The 22,468-nt window shown below is 50.0% G+C and overlaps 2 protein-coding genes across 2 annotated transcripts; one reads left to right on the top strand and one right to left on the bottom strand.

Moving 5' to 3' along the window:
• Positions 1–1,709: 1,709 nt before the first annotated feature.
• LOC130544754 (CMRF35-like molecule 7) lies at positions 1,710–7,907 on the top strand. The gene is made up of 4 exons (XM_057318208.1): positions 1,710–1,749; positions 3,107–3,436; positions 4,938–5,064; positions 7,517–7,907. The coding sequence occupies exons 1-4, from the start codon at positions 1,710–1,712 to the stop codon at positions 7,668–7,670; spliced, it is 651 nt and encodes a 216-aa protein (XP_057174191.1). The 3' UTR covers positions 7,671–7,907.
• Positions 7,908–13,995: 6,088 nt separating this feature from the next.
• LOC125283226 (CMRF35-like molecule 5) lies at positions 13,996–20,317 on the bottom strand. Its single transcript, XM_057318148.1, has 3 exons — positions 20,214–20,317; positions 16,042–16,374; positions 13,996–14,519 (listed from the first exon to the last, which is right to left on the bottom strand). The coding sequence occupies exons 1-3, from the start codon at positions 20,251–20,253 to the stop codon at positions 14,341–14,343; spliced, it is 552 nt and encodes a 183-aa protein (XP_057174131.1). The 5' UTR covers positions 20,254–20,317; the 3' UTR covers positions 13,996–14,340.
• Positions 20,318–22,468: the final 2,151 nt, after the last annotated feature.

Genomic DNA, 22,468 nt, shown 5'->3' with positions numbered 1-22,468 from the left:
GAGAGAGCACCCACTTTGAGAGCTTGGGGAAGACCGTCCCAGACGCAGACTGGCCACTGGAGAGCGCACGTGGGGCACATCCGAGGAGCACCTGCAAGGAAGGCTCCAGAAAGCTGAGGCAGCGCACGTGGAAACCACAGTCCACAGAAGCCACGTTAGCCCTTGAGGTCCTAACCTCACCAGCTGGACTGCCTGCCATTAGAGAAACGGAAGTCATAGCTAAAGACCATTCTGGGGGGGGGGGTGATAGCATTGCTTTGTATGTGCGCTGGTGGTTCCCTGAAACGATGTGTGCCTTGAACACAGAACTGAACACAGCACAAAATTGTACCGCATGTAAAATTTGAAAAAAAGTTTCACCTGTGTACTTTAAAAGGATATGGTTTCTTTTATTCCAGTTACACCTCAGTAAAACTTGAGAGAGAAAGGGTGGGAGGGAAAAGTTTGAGGGGAGTCTAATGATCCTGCCCCCCAACCCCTTCATAAATTCTTTGCCTCAGGCAGAAACCCCAGGATTCACTGAGACCCCCAATCGTAGGAGAAGGCTCAGCCCTCACAAGTGTACACAAACAGAGGTCTAGGGGCTGAAGACAGGCCCCCCCAAGATGGGCCACTTGGACACGAAGATTATTCTGAGCTAAAGGCCCTCGAGACCCTCTGGGCTCCAGAGAAACTTTTACCCTTCTCTTAACTACATAGAGGAATCTCGATTGCAGGATCTTTGCAGAACCCAGGGCTCAATCTTATCTGAGTAACCCAACTACATGGAGAGCAAACATTTGACTACCAAACTTACTGATTCTCATCTTCCTGTGAATTACTTTCCTTCCCTTTGAGTTCCAAACCCCTACCTCCTTCTTTTAATTCAGGATGACATTTGTACCCTATTATGCCTGACTGCCATGTCTGTGTTTGTTTCCCAAACATATGCTATTAAATTGATATTCTCCTGTTAATCTGTCTCATGTCAATTTGATTCTTAGTCCAGCTAGAAGGACCTTGAAGGGGACAGGAACTCTTGCTCCTCTTCACTCCCTGGAGCTGGACCACCTTACCCATTGCTGGCAAAACCCTTGGCGGCTCCACCTCCTATCCCCCCATTCCAGCAAGGGCTTCTGAGAGTGGCAGGTGTCAGGAAGAAGACCCCATGGGCTTTGTCTTAGGAAGGCTGGTCTGGTGGAGGCACGTGGAGAGGAGGCCCTGGGCCCATGGACCAGGTGTCGGGACAGATTGACTTTAGGCGTGTAGATGACAAGAAATTGCATTTTGAGCACATTTGAGTTGCTAACATGGTAAACAGCTCTACCAAGGCGCCAGTACCCAATGAAAGCACAGAACTGGGCTGGAGGATGGGGGTGGCAGGAAGTAAGTGCTCACAGACGGGGGGTGGTGCTACAGAGTGGGGCAGGGAGTCCCCCTGAGACAAGGTCATCAGGGACAGACCCAGGGGATGCTTCGGTGAGGCGCCAGTGCAAGGAGAGGGCACGTCTCGTCACTAAGACCATACACTCCCAAAATGACCCTGCTTTTCTCCTAATTTTGAAGTTAGGAAGTAACAAAAGAAAAAAAATTAAGGGAAGTAGATGAGAGAAAGTAAATAAACATTAATTTAAAGAAAGCAAAGGCAGGTTGCCTCTGAGCTCAGTTCCAGTCCCTGGAGGGCTGTGGGCATCAGCTGAGCACCAGGGAGACAACCCAGGCAGCAGGACATGTGGCCGCTCCCGGTTCTGCTCCTTCTCATCGTCCAAGGTGAGTGGGGTGGGGGCTTCAGGACGGAGCACCTGCAGGGCTGGGGTGGGACACACACAGGGTCTGTCCCCGGGGAAATGGCAGAGCCTTTCACTCAATCCAGACACTTATTCATTAAAAAACATTTTTTTTTAACTTTTGTTACCTGACAACTACTAAATTAGGTGTTGGGGAAAGAAAATGAAAATAAATAACACAAATAGTGCTTGTTTTCTAGTGCACTACTTGTCGACCTTGGCAGACAGATGGATAGACAGTTGAAGGGTGGATGCATGGGTGGATGCATGGGTAGAGGCTAGACAGGTGCATAATACACAGATATATACACACATATGTAAATGCACGAATTCCAGAGGAACTTGGAAGGAGCCCAGAAGCTCAGGCTCCACCTGAGACCCACCCCGTCGAGGTGGGGTTCAGACATCTGGATCATTTACAAACCTGCACGATGGGTCTCGACGTGTAGCTAGAGCCGGGACCCTCTCTTCTGAAGAGCTCAGGGGAGAGGGAGGAAGACAGGCAGCAAAACCTGGGTGTGACACGTTCTCTGGAAAGTTGCTCAACCCCACAGCTTGGGCTGCCCGAGTCTCTGCTCTGGACGAGCCAAAGACCAGACCATCCTCCAGTGTCATAAGAACAACAATGGAGACAGGGAGAAAGTGCTCTGGTGGCACCAGGAGCGACCCAGTTGGCTGCAGAATGGTAGACACCATAGAAGAGACACTGTTTGAGCCGAGGCTTGAGGAATGAATAGAAAGGCTTGATTCCTTCAAGCAGAGAAAAGAGAACATTCCAGACAGAGGGAACAGCTTGTGTAAAGGTATGGAGATGCAGAAGAGCAAGGTGTGTAGTGAAATAACAAGCAATCACCTGTGTGTGTGTGAGTGTGAGTGTGAGTGTGTGTGTGTGGGGGGGGGGCTTAGTCCAACGCCACGTGTCCACTCGGAAGGTGAAGTTAGGGTTTTTAGGTGTGTGGGGGTTAGAGTGCCGGGGGTGAGTGGGGAGGGGACCCCGCTGTCTCACCAGCTCTGGGATACAGAAATACACCCGGGGCTGCCGTGTGGGCTCTGTGCTGCCGGGGACAGGAGTGGGCAGAGGGCAGGAGGGGTCGTGGTCAGTGGGTGGTGAGTGAGCAGAGGCCTCCGTATTGGGCAGTTAGGAGCCCCAGAGGGACATCCAAGAGAGAGCACAGCTAAAGCCATCCTGCAGGGGATGAAGGGACAGGCCGGATGTGGCGATTCGACAGAGGCCAGAGGCTCCTGGCTGGTCTTCAGGGCAGTGGCAGACACCCCAGCAGTAACCAGCCCAGCCCCGGGCTCAAGGAGGATGACATGAATGTTGGGTTTCTGTTTTCTAGGCCACTTCTCCATCTGCCAGGAGGGGCTGGTGAGAGGCACGGAGGGGGGGACACTGACGGCGTACTGTGAGTATACCCCAGGATGGGAATCCTACAAGAAGTGGTGGTGCCGCGGGAAGAACTGGATTTCCTGCAGAATCCTTGTAAAAACTGCTGGGACAGACGAACTGGTGAAGAAGGACCGAGCGTCCATCCAGGACAATAGCAACCGACGCACATTCACCATGATCTTGGAGGACCTCCGTCAAGATGACACAGACACCTACTGGTGTGGAATTGAGAGAACTGGCGTTGACCCGGTGTACAAATTATCTGTGATCGTCGACCCAGGTAGGCACGACTCCCTCCTGCGCTCCGGGGCCCTGGTACCACCCACAAAGGGGTCAGGACTGTTCCTCTGTCTTCCCAAAGGATGGAGAGGAGTCTCTTAACATGCCTGAGACGACACGTGTGTGTGTTTGTGTGTGTGTGTGTCTGTGCATGTGTGTGCGTGTGCAAGTGAGTATGGGGGGCACCAAGGTCTGGGAAAGACTAGAAGAAAGAGTGAGCCTCCACATCTCTGCATGTCTCCATCAGCTGTCCCCAGGGGGAGCAGAGAAGCAGAGACTCCACGAGGACAGGCTTGTCCAGGGAAGGCAGCTCCTCTATTCCCGGTCACGTCCATCGTCAGTGCACCCCAGACTAAGTGGGGCCTTGTCAGTCATGTAGGGAAGAGTGGGTGCTAGAAAGCTGTGACACTGATGGTCTCAGCTACAGGACAAGAGACTGTCTCCCTACCCCCTCCTTCTTCCCCTCCCACACTCACACATACACTCATAAGCACAAAGGAGCAGGGGAGGGACTCTGAACCCATTTCTGGGAGAAGGAAAGGCAGACTCCACCAGAGCGCAGGGACCCCCTCTCTCGCTGCCTCTGAGCCTTGGAGGGGACTCTGGGCTCCACTGCAGCTGCTCTAGAGACACTAGGGCCTCCCTGGAGACAGGCCTGGAAAGGGGGTCAGGTGTAGCCCCCACCCCACAGTCTACCTCTGGACCCTTCAGGCTTCTCTCCAACGTACAGACACACAGACACAGAGACACCAGACACTAGGGAAGTAATATCTCTACTACTCACTACCCCATTTAATAAGCAGGGAAAGGCTCTTCACACTCAGCATATGCAAATCTGCTGTGCGAATGTGTGCAGTGGACAGGTATGCTGGTGTAGAATGTTCCAGAGATCAACTGAGAAAGACAATAGGGTGGGTGGATGTGTGCAAGAGTGCAGGAGGAACTGGGGCCAGAGATCTGGAGTGTGGACCCGCCAACCAGACAAGGCTTCGCTGGCAGGCCTGGTGCAGTAAGGAAGGCCCCGGGGGGGCAGGAAGGCCCCGAGGGGACAGCAAGGGCTGCGGGCTCTGGGCGACTTCAGGACACGGGGGACCCCGGCCCAGCCAGCCCGTGGGTCACAGCGCATCAGGGCAGGTGGCACACAGCCTGCTTCGGGCAAGGCTGAGACTCAGAGAAGAGCTGGCCTGGCTGATGGAAAGTTCCAGGGGTGGGAAGGTGGCTCTGACGTGCTCAGCTGTGCCACACAGGACACTGAGACTGAGCTGAACGTAGTTGCTCCCAAGCCCCCACCCCATGTGCCTCCCAGACGGGGAACTGGTGTTTCTCTGCAAATGAAGTAGCAGCATGTTTGGGAAGAGAAACCAGAAAGATGCGATGGCGGACCAATGAGCCTGAGCGACGGTGCTGAGACAGAAACTTCTTCAGTCTGGGGGTGGGGAGTGGAGAAGGCCATGGGAGCCACTGCGTCACTCTCACAGCCCTGCTCTGCTCTGTGTGTTTAGCACCAGTTCTAGCAGGCTCTCCCAAGCCTGTGCCAGGACCCACACCAGCCAGCTGGGATTCCTTGTTTCCACTTACCCGGGGCATCACCAGCAACCAACCCGTGACTCTGATCAACCCCGTCAGCAGGTGAGCAAAGCCGGACCCCAACAGAAATTTCCCGCTCCTGCCCTGTGACCACTCCCCTCAGGACACTCAGTCAGGGACCCCCCTTGGCCCCTCTGAGGTCTCCTGTGCAGGAGAGCATCAGCAAAGTCTGCACTGGGGCTCCTCCTTTATACCTCTGAGCACTTCAAGAGCTCCCCACTCCCTAACACAGGGCTTCAGCTGGGCTGCAGGACAGAAGGCTCTGGTCTCCTGCTCACCTGCCTCCCGACCCACAAGAAGCCAAAAGCGGGGTCAGTGGTTCCAGGCTCAAGTTTGCCAGAAGGGAAGTGCTCTCTATTCATTTTCCTGTGGCTTCTGAAGCGAATCACTACCAACCTGGTGGCTTAAGACAGAAACAGTTTTATGATCTTATGGTTCTGGAGGTCAGAAGTCTGAAATGAGTCTCCCTGGGCGAAAGTCAAGGTGCCGACAGGGCTGGTTCCTTCTGGAGGCTCTAAGGGAGAAGCCCTTCCTTGTCTTTTCCAGATTCTAGAGACCCTGCACCCACTGGCTTGTGGCCCCTTCCATCCTCACAGCCAGCAGCGGTGGCCGAGTCCTCCTCACACCACATTACTGGGACACTGGCTCTCCCTGTCCTTTCACTTGTAAACATACTGGTGATGATGTAAAGTCCACCCAGATAACCCAGGCTAATCTCCCCATCTCAAGGTCAGCTGGTTGGCAGTAGTAACTCTATCTGCATCATGAACTCCCCCTTGCCATGTACCCTAACACATTCACAGGCCTGGGGGTTAGGACATCTCTGAGGGGGAGTGTTACTCTGCCCACAGAAGGTCACATGCCATTACGTGGTCCATGGATCCAGCCCTGCCCTCCCTGAGTGCTAAGGAAATGCTGGGAAGGAGTGGGAAGCTGGGAATCCTGCTTTCTCACATTCCCAACATGGAGGAGAGGCTGGGACATCAACCTGAAGCCCCCCCCCTTCAAGAATCATACAAAGACAACCAATTAGCTCTTTTATCAAAGGGCAAACACACTGCCCCAGGTTGCCTCATCAGAGGCCAGGGTGAAGGTGCATTCCCTCCCTGGGTCCCGCCCCCCAGAAACACCCTCCACCAGCTCCCTTCCAGCTCCAGGCCAACTTCCTTCCCTTCTCCAGGAACCTATTCCTTGGAGCCGGGCCCCACTAGACAGTTTGTTCGGTCATGCCTCTGAATGAGGCAGGGCACTTGGTCTACGACAAGCTTCTGTCTTGCTGGTGACTGTTTGGAGACGGGTTGTGTTGCTGAGTGGGGAGTAGAGGATGCAGGACTTTTAGGAGACCAGGAGCATGGGAGGAAGCTTGCAGGGCAAGAGACAGAACAGCAGCCGCGCAGGCAGTGGATCTTGTGGAAAGAGCACAGTAGTTTAAGGATATTTTGAGGAAGGGCCAAGCAGCATGCCCTCCCTTTCCTTCCAGAAAGCCACCTGTGATATCCACATGACCCATCACGCTCAAGGCAGATGGAAGCACAGGGCAAGGCTGGCCTGCAGGGGTCCTGGCCCTGCTCGTGCAGGAGGGCATGACACCGACAGTGAGGGGTCCAGACACGTGGATACTGAGACGGACCACCAGGGGGACACGTGTAAGCAAGGACCATCGTCCACCTGGACCCCGTGTCCACTATACAGGGTGTATGAGAGGGTCCACCGCATATGTGCTACCACGTGGGCATCAGAGCTGAAAGAGACCCTCCCAGGAGAACCCTGAAGGTAAACAGCCAGGTGGACAGGGGTGGGGCAATCATCCTCTGCTTCAAAGAGGTAATAATAGATCAGAGATGGAAATTTGGGCAGAACTGACACAAGGTAGGACACAAGTAGAATGAGAAAAAGAGACAAAGGCAAACCCTTGAGCTTGGCTGGCCTGCAGGTGAGGTAGAGAGGAATTGTGGGAGAGCAGCCAAAAAGCAGGATGAAATCAGGGGGCAGAGGGGCTGGAGCCCAGGCTAAGCTGCAGCGAGACCCCTAAAGGTTTAGCCCTGAGCAGCACGGCTGTGCCCTCAGAGGGGCTTCCCTGGCAGGGAGCAAGGCTTGCCGTTCCTGCAGCTCTGGGCTCAGGAGTGAGGTCAGGGAGGAAGGGGCTGGGGCTGCCCCTGAAGAGGGAGCTCATCCTGCCACCCTGTTCCCTGCACAGGGCCCTGCTAGCAGCCTTCACTTCGTGCTCTTGACCTTTGTGCAGGTGTCCCTGCTGGGGTCCTGTGTGCACTGTGGTGTGGCTGAGCTGGAGTCAGGGGGACCCAGGGGGAGGATAGAGTCAGCCTGAGCAGGAGAGGCCCAGCTCCCCCGCCATCAACACCCCTGCACCCTCTGACCTCTGAGCAGGGAATGGGCAGGGGTTACAGCTCCAAGAGAGATCTGGTCGCTGTTAGGTAGGGACTCCCCTCGTCCTGACCTCAGGAATGAACCCTGGCTCCTTCTCTGCTCTGCACAGGTCAGGAGCCCTGGCCTCCACGGTAGCAGCAGAGAAAGGAAAGGATTTGTCCTCTTTCCACCCTCAGTCCTCAGGGGCACCTGTAATCTCACCTGTGTGGATCCTCCTGGTGCCTCTTTTCCTTGTGACCCTGGAGTGGCTCTGCCGAGGATAACGGACTATCACAGCGCTCAGGACTCTGGCCAAGGATGGGTTTTAAAATTCCGGACCTACCAGTAACTATAGAGCCAGAATTAAACTAGAAGACTTCCGAGTGTTGCACGTGGTCAGAGACCCTGATGGGCCAGATGTTCCAGCTGTCGCCGCGTCCCTGTCTCCTGGAGGAAGAATCGCCTGCACGTAAGACTGAAGACAGGTTGGACCACCCCGACCCGCATCCCATCTGTTTGCTCCGCACGTTTCCTAGTAAATCTATGGCTTTCCTGGGCTCTTTTGAGATTATTTCACTGGGACACTCTTTCATTGTTTTATATGTGAGAGTAAGACCCGTCCATCCTAGAGGGTCAGAAGTGACTCTAAACCCAGCGCTGGAATTAGAGTGTGTCTGGCACCTGCCTGAAGTTACTCTTTTTCCCTGTGTAAGTCATGAGTGTTTGGTGGGGAGGGGCTTTGAAACAATGTCAATATCCACGTGACCCTGTGGCTACATCAGTGGTCTCCAAGGACAGGGGATTCACCAGTGGTCACAAGAAGAGTTCATTTCTGTCCCTCCACTTGTCCCTTAGCTCGCCTGGTCCTTCAGGTGCAGGGCTCCAGGGACAGTCTGGACTTCTCCATCCAGATGGGACAAATGAGGGGCTCAGATCTGTGCCCTTCATGCCTGTGATGCTGTCTGTCCCCCGGCCAGCTCAGACCCACCCTCACCCACTCCTGGGTTTGACCTGACCGTTGGCCTGCCAACCCTCCCACCCTCCCCCACCCCCAGCAGAGCAAGGGCAAGCCAGAATGCTGGGCCCTTCATGTTCAACTTCCTCCCCCTCACACACCAAAATCTAACAACACAAGCCTTTTTCATTTTTAATTTTCAAAGGTATACATATTTTTCCTCAGTAAAGGTTTTCTTCTTTGGGGTTTGTTTGTTTGTTTTCTCTTCCACTTACATTCTTCCTGGGCTCTGCTCTTTTTGTTTCCATATTTTTGGAACCATTTTTGGGGAACCGTATCTGTTTTCCGAGCTCCTTTTTAGCGAGGTCGTCGTCTGTAGTGTCTCGGAGACTGAGCAGACCTGTGTGACCTGCTCTGTGTCCTGGAGCATTTCCTCTCTGAAGCAAATTCACCAGCCACCTTTCGCTGGTGCTCTGTTCCTCTCCTGAGCGCCTCAGAAAAGACGCTGGTTTCTTTTTGGCTCAAGCTGTCCTTTGAATGTGGTCGGGGCACCGCCAAAGCCGGTGTGTTGGGGTGGCGGGCGTTCTGCCTCAGCGGGTAGCTCCTGGGGGGGAACACCTCCGCCCCATGCTGACACCTACAGCCCACACGGTTCTGGGTCGCACATCAGGAAAGGGCGAGACCTCAAGGCCCAGCAGCCAGCGTGTTACCGCATGGGCGCTCTCGGCCCGCTGAGCCCACCGCAGGGCTGAGTCACAGGGGGCTCTTGGCTGCAGCCCCCACAGCCCGCCGTGCCCACGGCAGAAGCAGCACGCTTCTCTTTTCCGTCTTGCCTGACCCTAGAACGATAGAGGCCCAACGGTCCAGTTATCCATGCTTAGATATTCCTTGTGGCCTGTCACAGATCCGCGGTCAGGAATGCCGACGGGCTGACTCGGGGATGGCCTGTCTCTGCTCCATCATGTCTGGGGCCGCAGTTGGGAAGACATAATGGTGGTGGGGTGACTCACATGGCCAGGTGCGGCTGTCGTCTGGAAGCTTCTTTGCCCACATGTCTGGAACATGAGCCAAGGTGATCCAACATGGAGCTCAGTCCTGACTGTTGACCCAACACCCTACAGGTAGCCTCTCCATGAGCGGGAGACCCCCAGAGCCAGCGTTTCGAGAGCCTGAGGACGGAGCTGCGGGGTTCCTCCTGGCCTGGCCTCGGAAGTCACACAGGGTCACTGTCACCAGGCTCTACCCGGGTCTTCCGAAGGGGACGAGCATTGGTTCTTGGAGGGTGAAAGAACGCTACTCTTTTCGTATACAAAACATAGATGATCGATTGGTAGATGGATCAATTAATTGACAGATCAATAGAACATGGACATATACAGTGTATCTTTGGTATTAAGATTTCATAGCACGGGGGGGTGCACTTCTAGGAAAAGAAAATGTCTAAAGAGACTCCTTAGGAGGATAATTATGGAAAAAAGTTTGGGAAGCTCTGCTCTGGGCTACTGTCTGCTGCCACAGCCCACCCAGACTCAAAGGGTGGGGACAGAGCCCCAACTCTGAGTAAAAGGAGTGTCAAGAAATTTGCAGTCCCATGTTAGAACTGCCACATGGAAGAATATTTTTTTTAAGATTTACATATTTATTTGTTTGAGAGAGAGAGAGAGCCCTCACTTGCACAGCCGAGGGGCAGAGCCCGAGGGAGAGCAGAAGCAGAAGCCCCACTGAGTGGGGAGCCCCATGCGGGGCTTGATCCCAGGACCCTGAGATCACAACCTGACCCAAAACCAAGAGTCAGATGCCCAACCGACAGAGCCACCCAGGTGCCCCTGGAAAAATATTAATCTAGCACTTTTCATCACATTAAAGAACATGGAGCCCGGAAGGGCTGAGGCCCCCAGGCCCAGTCGTAAGGCCCAGGAATAGACTTGGATCTGCCCCAGAGCCAGCCTGGGGCTGGCCCAAATGGCATCCGTGCAAGTCCATATGTGTCCTTGAAAGGTCAGTTCCCAAGCCTGCTGGGCACCAGATGGCCCCAGGTTGCAAATACTAGGCAGACACGACGATGTTCTGCAATTTCTCTGTCTGACTCACAGATCACAGACTGCGTCCATGAATTGCATGAACTTATGAATATTGTTTTGTTTGGGTCACAATATTTTGTTTTACAATATTTTTTTAAATGGAGTTTGTTGCCTACATTTAAACATGAACAATTTCACTTCCGGTTTCTCTTTTAAAAGCAGAAATGCCAGAAAACAGAAGGTCTTCCATGGAGAGTGTTTAAGACCTTCCGGCAGCTCCCTAGGGCTTCCAGAACACCATTAAAGCACACAGATTAGAAAGGAAGAAATAAAATTGTCCCTTTGTGCAGATGACATAATTGTGTAGAAAATCCCAAGGATTCCACCAAAAAAAAAACCAAAACAAAACAAAACAAAAACCAACTGCTAGAACTAAAAAATGAGTTTAACAAGTCACAGGATAAAAGATCAACGCACACACACACACACACACACACACCTACACACACACAGTCCTATTTCTATTCTAGCAACGAGCATGTAGAAACTGAATTGAAACACACAGCACACGTCACTAGTCACAGCCGCTCGACAAGACGAAGAAACACCCGGCTAGAAATCTAGCAGAACAAGTGCCCCGTCTAGATACTAAGATTTACAAAAGTCTGGGGACCGAAGCCAAGGAATATTTAAATAAATTGTGAGAGGCACCACGTTTACGGACCGGAAGAATCAACATAGGAAAGATGTCCATTTTCCCAATATCGATCTGTAAGTTTAGGACAATGCCTATCAAGATCCCAGCAGGATTGTTTTGGTAGATCAAGACAAGCTGACTCTAAAATTTATATGGAAAGGTAAAGAAACTAGAATACTTCAAAATAAGTGTGAGAAAGAATAAACTACATCATGAGCTCCTCTCCTGCCCTGCATTGTGTTTCCTACATGCTTCCAGAAGGGAGCCATGGACAAGCATTGGAAACCAACCGAGTCCTTTCCAGGGGCATGCATCAGCACTCACCCTACGTGGGCGGTGACCCGCCTCCCGCGTGGATGCCCTTCTCACCCCTCTTGGGTGAGCTAAGCCTCGGTGGGGAGGGCTTCCTCACCCTGCTCGGACCCTGACACGCATGCTCAGAGGCCTCTCCCTGGGACACCCTCGGCGATTTGTCTGGACACCAACCCCCTATATTGCCAACTTACTTTGAACTACACATTTGAACTTTCTGTTGACTCCGTGCCCTAAAAGATGAAGACTTTCGCATCTCACCCTTTGTCCACCCTCCTCCTCCCTCTGCTGATTATGTCAGCATAGGGTTCTTTGCACCCATGACATTTATACTCTCTTCTGTACCATTTCCCAGCATTGCTTAGGGGTTTTCCTCTTTTTAAATATATTCATTGTTGACCACAGCTTCTCTTTTTTCACTGTTTAACTTATCCCTTCATTGGCAAAATTCATCATAATGTAGATTCTCTATTTTTAAAGGGCTCACGGGTGCTGTATTTCATAAGGCCTTGCGTGCACCAGAATGTTTGTTGTCAGAATATTCCCGGAATGCTCTGTCATTTGCTCAGAGCATGCAAATTTTCCTTCACTGTCTTCTGGGATGCAGTGTGGTTGTCACGTCTGAGGCCAGCCTGTTTGTGTCTCACACAATGAGCTCCTTCTGATATGACCTTCCGATTGGATCCTCGTTTCTGATACCAGCCCATACGATCCTCTCCTTATCCCCCGGGTTCTGTAACTTCCTAATATTATGGTGTGGATCACTGGTATAGTCCTTTCCCGGGTCACCATGTGGGCTCTCAATTACAGTGTGAAAGATCTCCTTATTTCCGATTAGTGTCTGATTCAGTTCAGTTATGCTTACTTTCGGCTTCTCTATTCTCCTCCAAGAAAACAGCCACCATACAGTTGTGGCATCACCTCTCTGACTCCTGTCCCCATGTCTGCCTCTCCACACTTTTTATATTGGGTTCATACAATGTCACTTCATGCAGTTTCCCCAAGACACCACTTCTGTGAGCTTTCATGCACGTTTATCGTTGGGTTTTGTGGTTCCTTCCCTTCTTTGCTCCTTCCCGGCAACGTCCTATCTTTCTCTTCTGCTCCTTCTCTTTCCCAAGGTCTGCTTTTCATCACCCTATTTCGCACTGCACTGTACATCTCTAGGTTTGTTCTGTTCTCTGTCATGTCCTTGAGACTGAGTAGAGCTATTTATATGAGAGGTTTTTTCTGTTTCTTTGGGCATTTCCTCTCATGGTGAATGCACTTTATTTGCTTTGTGCTATTCTTTCTTTTCTTTTCCCCTATAAGCTCTTGAAGGTGCTACTCCCTTTTTGAATGTGCCAAAGACGAGTGTGGGGAGGGAGGTGGCTGGGAGGGTCTGCAAGCTGGAGCAGGTGGTGGCCTGGAACGTCCCCCTGCCCCGAGGGCAGGTGTCCTGTTGGTTCTCGGCCCACCCAGCATCACCTACCTGGTGGCTCTCTGCTTGGTGCCCATCGCTACTCCTTCCTCCCTCCTTCACCCCCGTCCCCTACAGCACTCTCCTCTGCCTGGGGCCCAGGTCACGTGCAGGCAACACGCCAAGTCTGCCCATCAGAGTGTAGAGACAAAAAATTGACAACACCCAATGTTGGGGGTGGGGGCTGATTGTTTATCTACACAGTCAGACAAGGGTAGAAATGTTTACAACCTTTTTGGTGAGATCCATCAAAATTGGAAACATGCACTGACTAGTAACACACCTATTTTAATAGGAATGTACACTGCAGATCTCTCCGTAATTGGGCAGCAAGCCACGTGTGCAGAGATTCGGTACACAGTTGCATGTAGTTGCAAGACCCAAAACTACCAAAATGTTTATCACAAGTGAAAAAATTAAACAAATCATGATACGTAGATATTATGGAATATAGTGAAGCCGTTAAAAACAAAAATCTATAGACTAATATGGAATGATTTTCAAAATACATTCAGTGAAAATAGGCAAACTGCAGAACAATATGTGATGTCTTTCTTTGAAGGAGGGAAAAATAAATACACATATGTATGCTTTAGATGCATAGCATTTCTCCACATCACACACACACACACACACACACACACACACACACACACACACAGACACACACTGGTTACAGATCTTACCTTGGGGAAGGGACTAGGGTAGAAGACAGACCACACCATTTCACTTTACATTCTGTGTACTTTAAAATTTTTCTTTTCTAAAAATCCTGCATGAATATAAAAGTTGGTGAATCTGCTCAGAATTTCACTAGCTCCCTCTTGCCAAGGAGATGGCCTGCAGTACACGAGGGAAGAGTGCTTCCCTGCGACACTGGTCAGGTTAGCTTGGACCCACGGTCAGCTCTGGGCTCCTCATCCCACCCCAGGACGTGTCTGCATCCCATGCCTGAGCTCCTCCGTGGTGCGTGTAGAAGCCAGAGCTGGTTACTGAGCTAAGAATACGCCCATCACCACCCGCTGAATGAGGAGACACAAGCCACCCACATGGGTCGGCAGCGAGCTCCCTCAACAGCCAAGCTCCCACTTCGGGGACCTGAAACACCCAGGGTCGTTTTAATGGAAGGCACAGTTTCAATACACCCACACAAAGGAAGGAGCGTCACAGAATTTATTGCATACAGATCCAGGGGAGAGGCACCCCGTGAACCTGGGAAGGGCAGCCCTCCACCCCAGACCAGGAGCGAGCAGGAGACTGAGAGCAGGGTGGCAGGTCCTGTTACTTTTAGGGTGGTCAAGACAGAGAGGACTGGTTTTTCATGGGCTCAACTCCAAGTGGTTATTTTGAAATGTGCTCCAGGAAAAGCAAAGCAGGAAATAATGGAGGACTTCTAAGTTTGGGGTCCTTCTCTAAGTTCTGGATTGCGGGTGTGAGCAGGGTTGCCGTACTATAAAACATCTGGGCAGCAACTCATCAAAACAACAGCTGCTTGTTCTCAAAAGTTGTTTTACTCGCCCCACATCGCCATGGAGAATGTGTGCTTTCTCTGATTGATGGACAGCTTGCTCTTCCTCAACCGTGATCCGGTGGTTAGAACGACGATGGCGCAGCTATTCAAATCAGCATCCGGACACCACGACTTCACATAGGGCTCCCACCCTGGGCCATAGTGACACTGCGCGGTCACTTGCGGGTGGAAGGAGAAGGAAGGAAATGATGAAGAAAAGAAAAAGTTAGTGAATTAGAGAAGAAATATAAAATAGAGAATATCAAAAAACCCAACAATTGGTTTTTAAGCAAAACAGAACCCTAGCAAGATATTTGTGATGAAAGGAGAGGTCTAAATAATCAATACCAGGATGAAAAAAGGCACATCACACAATATCCTGAGCATATTAAAAAGAAGGAAAAGTAATAAGGGAGTAGGATAATAAGAGGATATCAAAACAAGTTTATGCCAATAAATTTGAAACATTAGGTGGAATGAACAAATTTAAAGCAAAAATAACGTGATGTGCTCAGAGAGGCACAAAAAGAAACAGAAAACCTGAATCAACATACAACTATTTAAAAGAATCAAATTGATTATTTAAAAACCTCTCCAAGGAGCTCCTGGCTGACTCAGTGGGCAGAGAGCATGACTCTTGATCTCAAGGTAAAGAGTTCAAGCCCCTTCTTGGGTGTAGAGCTTACTTTGAATGAATGAATGAATGAATGAATGAATGAATGAGATAAAACCTCTCCAAAAGAAACCTCCAGACCCATAGAGCTTCCATGGAGATATCCACTAATCATTCGAGGAAGAAAGAATGTCTTCTTACACAAAAAAAATTCCAGGACATAGGAAAAGAGGATACAATCCCAAATCCGTTTAATGAGACTAGCATACTCTTGCTGCCAAAACCTGACAAGGACACTGCAAAAAAGAAATATTATAGGAAAAATCACCCATAAATATAAATGCCAAAGTCTGCAGCAAAAAATCAGCAAGTTGAGTCCTGGGATATAAAGGCAAGATAATACATCATCACCACGTTGGATTTATCCCAAGAATGCAAAATTGTTTGAACATGAGAAAATCAGTAAGCATAACATGCCACATTAACAGAGTCAAGGAGAAAAATCATGTGATCATCTCACAGATGCAGACAAAAGTCTTTGATAGAATTAAACAGCCCTTTGACTGGGGAGGCCTCTTCGGACCTCAGGAATCAACCACAGCACCCCCACTGCGCTGGACCTCTTCCCTCTGGGACTGGGTATGGAACAGGGGGTGGAAATAGCCGCTGTGAAGTCCCAGCTCTAAACTCCAGAACGAGTAGGGACACGTGGACACCAGAGGTCCAGGAAAGCAGTGGCAGGAATTGGGTTCTCTGGATTCCACAGAAGAAGGTCCCTTTAGTCCATGGACTGCATCACCTTGGTCCCTATGGACAATAGACTCAGGCACTGCACTCTGTACAGAGAAACGCATTCCCAGAAAGGCTGGATCCCGTCCTGGAGGAGGTGTCGGGAGCCATGAAAAAAACTAAGAAAAGCCCTGTCCCTCCCAACCCAAGGGGTCAGTTGGGGTTCTGGGAGCACCCAGGACTCAGCCCCCCTGTGTGACAGTTCACTCTGAGTGACACTTAAATCACTGGAGAGGAACCTCAGGGACCATCACAGAGCAGGTCCTGAAGAGACACTCCACACACACACATACTCTTACCTGGGTCAATGGTCACTTTAACTTCGACCCCAAGGTCAGTTCCACTTCTCTCAATCCCACACCAGTAACTGTCTGCATCGTCCCACCTGAGCTTCTCCATGGTCACAGTGAACGTGCGCAATTTCTGATCGTCCTTGATGGACACTCGGTCACCCTTCACTTCCTGCTCTGATCCATTGGTTCGAACGAGGATATAGCATTTTGACGACTCAACTTCTCGACACCACCACTTACTGTGGGTCTCCCACCCGGGTTCATAGCGACACTGCACGGTCAGTGAGCCCCGCGCTGGGCCACTCACTGCATCGGACACTGCTACGAGGGCAGATGAGCCTGAAAACACAAACCCATGTGCCTGTCAAACCCCACCCCACCCCCGAGGGCAGAGCCACAGCCTCCTACATCACAAATAGCCCCAATAAACCCAAGAGCCTGATGAGTTGAGTAACAGTCAAAGAAGGAATACACCTTCCACAAGACAGACTTTTTTCCTTCAAAACTCCACTGGGTCAAAGCCACCACAGAAATCACCGAAGAGCACAGCTGTACATCTCAGAGAAACAAAAACGTCCACACTGAGCAATGACAGCTTCTGATAATCCACCCCTCCCCGTCCCCATGGCCAACGTCATCTGGAGAGCAAATGACCCAAGGGAAGGCATGGCCCCGGTCCACTTCAGCCCATTGTCCTCATGCAAGCTGGGGGCTCTGTGGTTTCAGATCTTTTCATTTTTCTAGAGTAGCCAGGAATCCGGATTTTGTTTGGAACCTCTCAACTTGGAAACACTGGTTCATTAGAAAACTGTTTTTTTCCCCCTAAGTTATTAACTTCTCAGTAGAGGGTGACCACAGAAACCCTGCCTGCCCGCTGACCCTGACTGTCAATACTCAGCTCCAGCTCTATAGTCCGAAGGAAAGCTCTTTTCTGGAATTTTCTCTGTGCTCTCTGCTGAGGTTTGATATTAGTGATGCTCCTTTCACACAAATAATCTGGCAGATTTCCATCTTTTCCACGTGCTGAGATCAGCACATAAATTAAGCAAAGAGATTTCTCTGTCTTTAGAATCCTAAGAAATTATCTACAAAACTGTCTGGAAAATTCATTATTGGGGCAAATTCTTTGGTTTCTGGAAATTGTTTTCCCCTGAATATTGACTATTCAAGCTCTTTGTTGGTTCTTGAATCTGTTCTATTTTTATTTTGTTTTCCCAGAAAGTCCTGTTTCATGGAGTGTGTATTTGCATGAAGTCCTGCAATTAGAAAGTATCCTTTATAACTAAAATGTTCGTATCTGTTTTAGTTACACGTTCTGACCACATGCGTGTGATTTGCGTGGATTACACCTGCTGCAGGACGTCCTCCTCCTGTTTCTACTCTCCTCCTGCACGTTTTTTACTCATTAAACCACTTTTGAAATTAGTTTGTAAGTGTTTCTGTTTTTATCTCCAAAGTTACTAATTTCTCATATGTATAGATTTATTCCTCTTCTTCCCTCCAGATTACCACTTGCGCTCTTACCGATTTGCTAAGTTAAAGACAGGGATAATTTTCTCCTTCTCAAAATGAATCAAAGCGTGTGAAAGGCAAAGAATTTACCTTCCTTGACTTTACAAATTGAGATAGATAAGGCACATATCATGAATTTCAAGTGTATACTTCAATGGTTTTTAGCCTATTCACAAAGCTGTGCCACCATCACCTCTAATTCCAGAACATTTGGTCACTGCAGAAAGAAACGCTGTACCCCTTGTCATTCCCCACTTCCCTCTCCCCTGAAGCCTTGGCAACCACTAATCTACATTCGGACCAAACATTTCTCTATTCTGGACACTGCATATAAACTGAATCCTACAGTCTTAGCCTTTCTGTTGGCTTCGGTCAGTTAGTATAACGTGTTAAGGCTCATGTGTGTAGGTGGGATGTGTGGACCCTTCAGCCCATGGTAGGGACGGGCACGTTTAGCTCATCCGCTCATCAGCTGATGAATTATGGGTTGTTTCGACATTTTGGCCCAGTGAATGATGTTGCTATGAGCAGTTATGTACAAGTGTCTGTATTGATTCATGGTGAGGGAAGCTGACACTGTGTTCACAGCAGAAGTTCCGGGATGGGCTTTCTCAAGAGCCCATAAGACGCTGCTGTGATTCTGAAAATTCTCTGAGAAACTCCAACCAATTATCTTCAGCCTTCACCAGCAGAGTAAGGGTTCCCAAGAGCGAAGCAGGGAGCCACCTTGAATCTCTCGTCCTCCAATGCACATGTCAGCTGACCCCAGAGCGTAAGGCTGCTCTCCCCCCTTTTCTAAATCTCTGGCAGGTGCTTCCATGGACAAAGTCCAACCCATACAAGGAAGGTGACTGGAGGAATGGTGATTCCCAGGTTTTGCTCGGTGATGCAGAAGAGGACTTAGAAGGGGTGGTAGTGACGTCAATGTCAATAGATGAGCCTGCACCATTCTCCCCTTGACCAATTCTGCCCCTATATTGTCGAGGACTGAATGTTTGTGTTTCCCCACAATTCCTGTGTTGACGTCCTAAGCTCTAATGGGACGGTATGTGAACATGGGGCCTTTGGGTGGGCATTAGGGCTAGAGGAGATCGTGATGGAGAGCTCAGGATGGGATCGGTGCTCTCATAAGAAAAGACACCAGAGAGCTTCTCTCTCTTTCCTTCTCTCTGTCTCTATCTCTGTCTCTGTCTCTCACTCCCTCTGTCTGTCGTTCCCCATGCAAAAGGTGGAGGTCACCATGAGAAGGGGACTGCCTGAAAACCAGAAAGAGCACTTTCATCACGAACTGAATCACCCTGCACTTGGAGCTTGGACACCTCAGCCTTCAGAACTGTGAGAAAAGAAATTTCTATAGCTCAAGCTTCTCAGTCTGTGGTATTTTGCGCTTATGACTCCTATGCATATGTAATCCTTTATCCACATGAACTTCCAAATTAAGAAAATAGTGGCTCGCAGGGCGCCTGAGTGGCTCAGTCAGTTCTGTGTCCAACTCTTGATTTCAACTCAGGTCATGTTCTCGGGGTCCTGAGATCTAGCCCCACTTCTGGTTTCGTACTCAGCATGGAATCTGTTTGAGATCTCTCCCTCTGCCCCTCCTTCTCACTCACCCTCTCTCGCTCTTTCGCTCTTTCTCTGTCTCTAAAATTTTGAAAAATTTTTTACAAAAACTAAAGAAAAGAATATAGTAACATGAACGTTTTCCCAATAAATGCTCTGCATGCCAATCTCTCATCCAGACTGTTTTACCTCTGCCCCTATGATGAAGTGAGTGGATGAGTAAATGCGGTCTTTTTGTTTCCCATGATGACCTCCTTCCCAGAGGAGACACTGTCTGCTTCTTGCCCGAGCCCTGTGGTTCCAGAGGATGAGAAGCGACAGAGCTGGGGCTGCCAAATTGTCCTGTCTTACTACTGTCTTCTCTGAGCCTCAAGCACCAGCTGCCTCCAAAGATTTGCCATCCAGCCCAGAAACAGACACCTTCTAATCTCTGGTCTTCCCTCCCCGGTGACACCACTCAGTAAGTCTCGGTCGTTGTGCTGACGACAGTGGACAACTGTCTGGTGTTTCTCTCATACAGAGCAGGGACTCAGGCAGGCTGATGTATGGGGTTGAGCAGCTCTTCAGAGAGCCTGTCACCCCTGGTTCTGCTGCCTGTCTTCCTCCTTCTACCCTGAGCTCTTCGGAAGAGAGGATCCCGGCTCTAGCTACACGTCGAGACCCGTTGTGCAGGCTTTTAAATGATCCAGATGTCTGAACCCCACCTTGACGGAGTGGGTCTCAGCTGGAGCCTGAGATTCTGGGCTCCTTCCAAGTTCCTCTGGAATTCGTGCATTTATGCATGTGTGTGTATATGTGTGCATATGCTTCCCTCATCCATCCATCCATCCATCCATCCATCCATCCATCATCTGTCTATCCATCTATCTGCCAGGGATAACAAACAGTGCCTTAGAAAACAGACACTGTGCTCTTTATTTTTATTTTTTTTTTCCTCCAACACCTTATTTAGTACCTGTCAAGTAGTAAAAACTTTAAAGATTTTTTTTTAAATAAGTCAGTCTCTGGATGAGTAAAAGGCCCTGCAATTTCCCCTGGGACAGACCCTGTCTGAGTGCCGCGCCGGCCTCGCAGGTGCTCCGTCCTGAAGCCCCCGCCCCACTCACCTTGGACAATGGGAAGGAACAGAACCAAGAGCAGCCACATGTCCTGCCTGCCTGGGTTGTCTCCCTGGTGCTCGGCTGATGCCCTCTGCCCTCCAGGGCCTGGAACTGAGCTCAGAGGCAAAATGCCTTCTATTTCTCTAAATCGTTCTTTTATAGTTTCTCTCATCTACTTCCCTTAATATTTTTCTTCAGTTACTTCCTAATTTATTTAATTAGGAGAAAGGCAGTGCCATCCTTTGGGAGCCTATGGCTGACACGATTTGTCTCAATGATTTGGGGAAGCAAAGTGTCCCACTGGCTAGTGTGTCACTTTACCAGGATATGTGAGGAGCTGTGAAGCCAGCAGCCAGCAAACCAGGGCACACAGTGCAGCAGGGCTCAGACACCCGACCCTCAGAGTGTGGGTCCAAGGAAGTGATGGAGACACATTGGATTTGCACGTGGGGAAGAATGCAGGGCTCAGGGCTCACACCCAGCCTTGCTGGGCACACAGTCCCATCCTAAGTCTCCTTCTGGGCCACCCACCTGGGTGCATCGCAGACCGCCCCTCCTGCCCTGGGCCCTGGTGCAGCCCTGATCCTGGCCCTCAGGCCCCTCCCTCTTAGACTTCCCCCTGTATTCCTGAGTCCCTCTAAGACAGAAGTGCCATGGGGAGATTTTCAGGAAGGAGAAGTGGCCTTTTCCCATCAGCTTCATTTTGCCCTAGACACTTCCTCCGCCACCTCTCGACGTATTTCCCCTGACTGTGGACTAGGGCCACTTCCCAGCCCAAACTGCTTATGCTAACGCCCTCTTAAGGAACTTTCTCACAGGGCTTCCCTCTTTCTTCACATGTCCTCTCCTCCCTCTGTCCTCTGTCCGCTTTCCCTCTCCTCTCTGAGTCAGTTCTTTTGTCTCCTTTTTTCTTTTATGTTTTCCACATTTTTGAGTTTGGTTCTACCTTTTGGAAGGATTTTGTTTTGTTTTGTGTTTTCACTTTCTCTTCCAATCTTTGGATGAAATGTTTAGTTTAGGAATTACATTTTTTAAAGATTTTATTAATTTATTTAAGAGAGAAAGAGAGAGATGGAGAACACAGAGGGAAAGTAAGAGGGAGAAACAGACTCCCAGCTGAGCAGAGAGCCCGATGTGGGACTCGATCCCAAGACCCTGGGATCACGACCTGAGCCGAAGACAGACGCATAACTGACTGAGTCACGCAGGTGTCCTAGGAATTATAGTTTCATTTCAAAAGCTCCTTTTTTGTTCTCTGCTTGCTGTAATTTTCAAAACTCTCCTCACTGTGTGGCCATGTGCTGATTTAGTCTGGTCTGTTTTAGTCCTTCTCTTTTATATCCCAAACATGCCTCAAGGACTGATCATTGTTGGTTCTCGGACTGTAATGGAGAATGAGCCAGGACGTAGCTGACGGGGCTCTGACTATGTGGGGGCAGCAAGCATGTGAAACAGGTGTCCGAGTGTCCCAGATTCTTTGAGCTTCCGTCCCTTCCTGCTTTCACAGGAGCGAGCGGAGGGGTTTTCTAAATTCCAGAATGAAGAGGACCAAAGGTGGCCTCCAGCATCCTCTCTAGCTGCCTTGGTTTCCCCACATATTTTATGAAGTTAAAGAACCTCCTGGGGGATGGGAGTGTTTGATTCTTGATCCAGGTGCTGGTTCGTGGGCGTGGTTTTATTTGTACAAACGTATTGAGCTGTGCACTTCTGATGCTCTGTGTGTATTTTATACTCCAATAAAAAGGTTTTAAATGTTACCATGAAATCTCTCCAAACCGCCACGCCTGTGCTTACTTAATAATTTAAATAGCAGCCTTAGTGTTCCATTATGTGGCTGTAGCGTAATTAACTACTCCTGTTTTCTTGGCCATTGACCCTCTTTCCAGCTTTTTGCTCTTGCACATCTGTGCTGCAGGCTTCCAGTTTGGGTGAGATGACGTCATCACGCTGCACAGACCTCTCCCCCGACTGCAGCTAAGAACCCAGACACATTATGTGGAGCAGCTACCCGAGCATCCTGCAAAATGAACCCTAGCAGGAGACTGGGGAAGGAAAGCAGACCAAGTACAGGAGCAGTGCAGCTGGGAGTTTTCTGCTTATGTTTCCTCCTCTGTCCTCCTGCCTGAGCATGAACCCTGCGGCTCACAGCCTGAAAGCGCACGCTCAGCGGGGACCCAAAGAGCTCAGGCTGAGCAGAGAAAACAAGTCCTAGGGTAGAGGGGGTCAGATTCCAGGAGTTTTCTTGGTGTTTGTGTTTTCTT

The sequence above is a fragment of the Ursus arctos genome, unplaced genomic scaffold (assembly GCF_023065955.2).
Source record: "Ursus arctos isolate Adak ecotype North America unplaced genomic scaffold, UrsArc2.0 scaffold_24, whole genome shotgun sequence".
In the NCBI taxonomy this organism is placed as follows: Eukaryota; Metazoa; Chordata; class Mammalia; order Carnivora; family Ursidae; genus Ursus; species Ursus arctos.
Note: the sequence above shows the minus strand (reverse complement) of the source record. Positions and strands in the feature narration are given on the sequence as shown.

What these genes read in the sequence shown, in the direction of transcription:
- LOC130544754 (XM_057318208.1), top strand. Translation starts at nt 1,710, where the DNA reads ATGTGGCCGCTCCCGGTTCTGCTCCTTCTCATCGTCCAAG. An exon ending in GCTCCTTCTCATCGTCCAAG is followed by an intron (nt 1,750 to 3,106) that starts GTGAGTGGGGTG and finishes TCTGTTTTCTAG; the next exon opens with GCCACTTCTCCATCTGCCAG. An exon ending in ATCTGTGATCGTCGACCCAG is followed by an intron (nt 3,437 to 4,937) that starts GTAGGCACGACT and finishes CTGTGTGTTTAG; the next exon opens with CACCAGTTCTAGCAGGCTCT.
- LOC125283226 (XM_057318148.1), bottom strand. Translation starts at nt 20,253, where the DNA reads ATGTGGCTGCTCTTGGTTCTGTTCCTTCCCATTGTCCAAG. An exon ending in GTTCCTTCCCATTGTCCAAG is followed by an intron (nt 16,375 to 20,213) that starts GTGAGTGGGGCG and finishes TTGTGTTTTCAG; the next exon opens with GCTCATCTGCCCTCGTAGCA. An exon ending in TAAAGTGACCATTGACCCAG is followed by an intron (nt 14,520 to 16,041) that starts GTAAGAGTATGT and finishes TCCACCCGCAAG; the next exon opens with TGACCGCGCAGTGTCACTAT.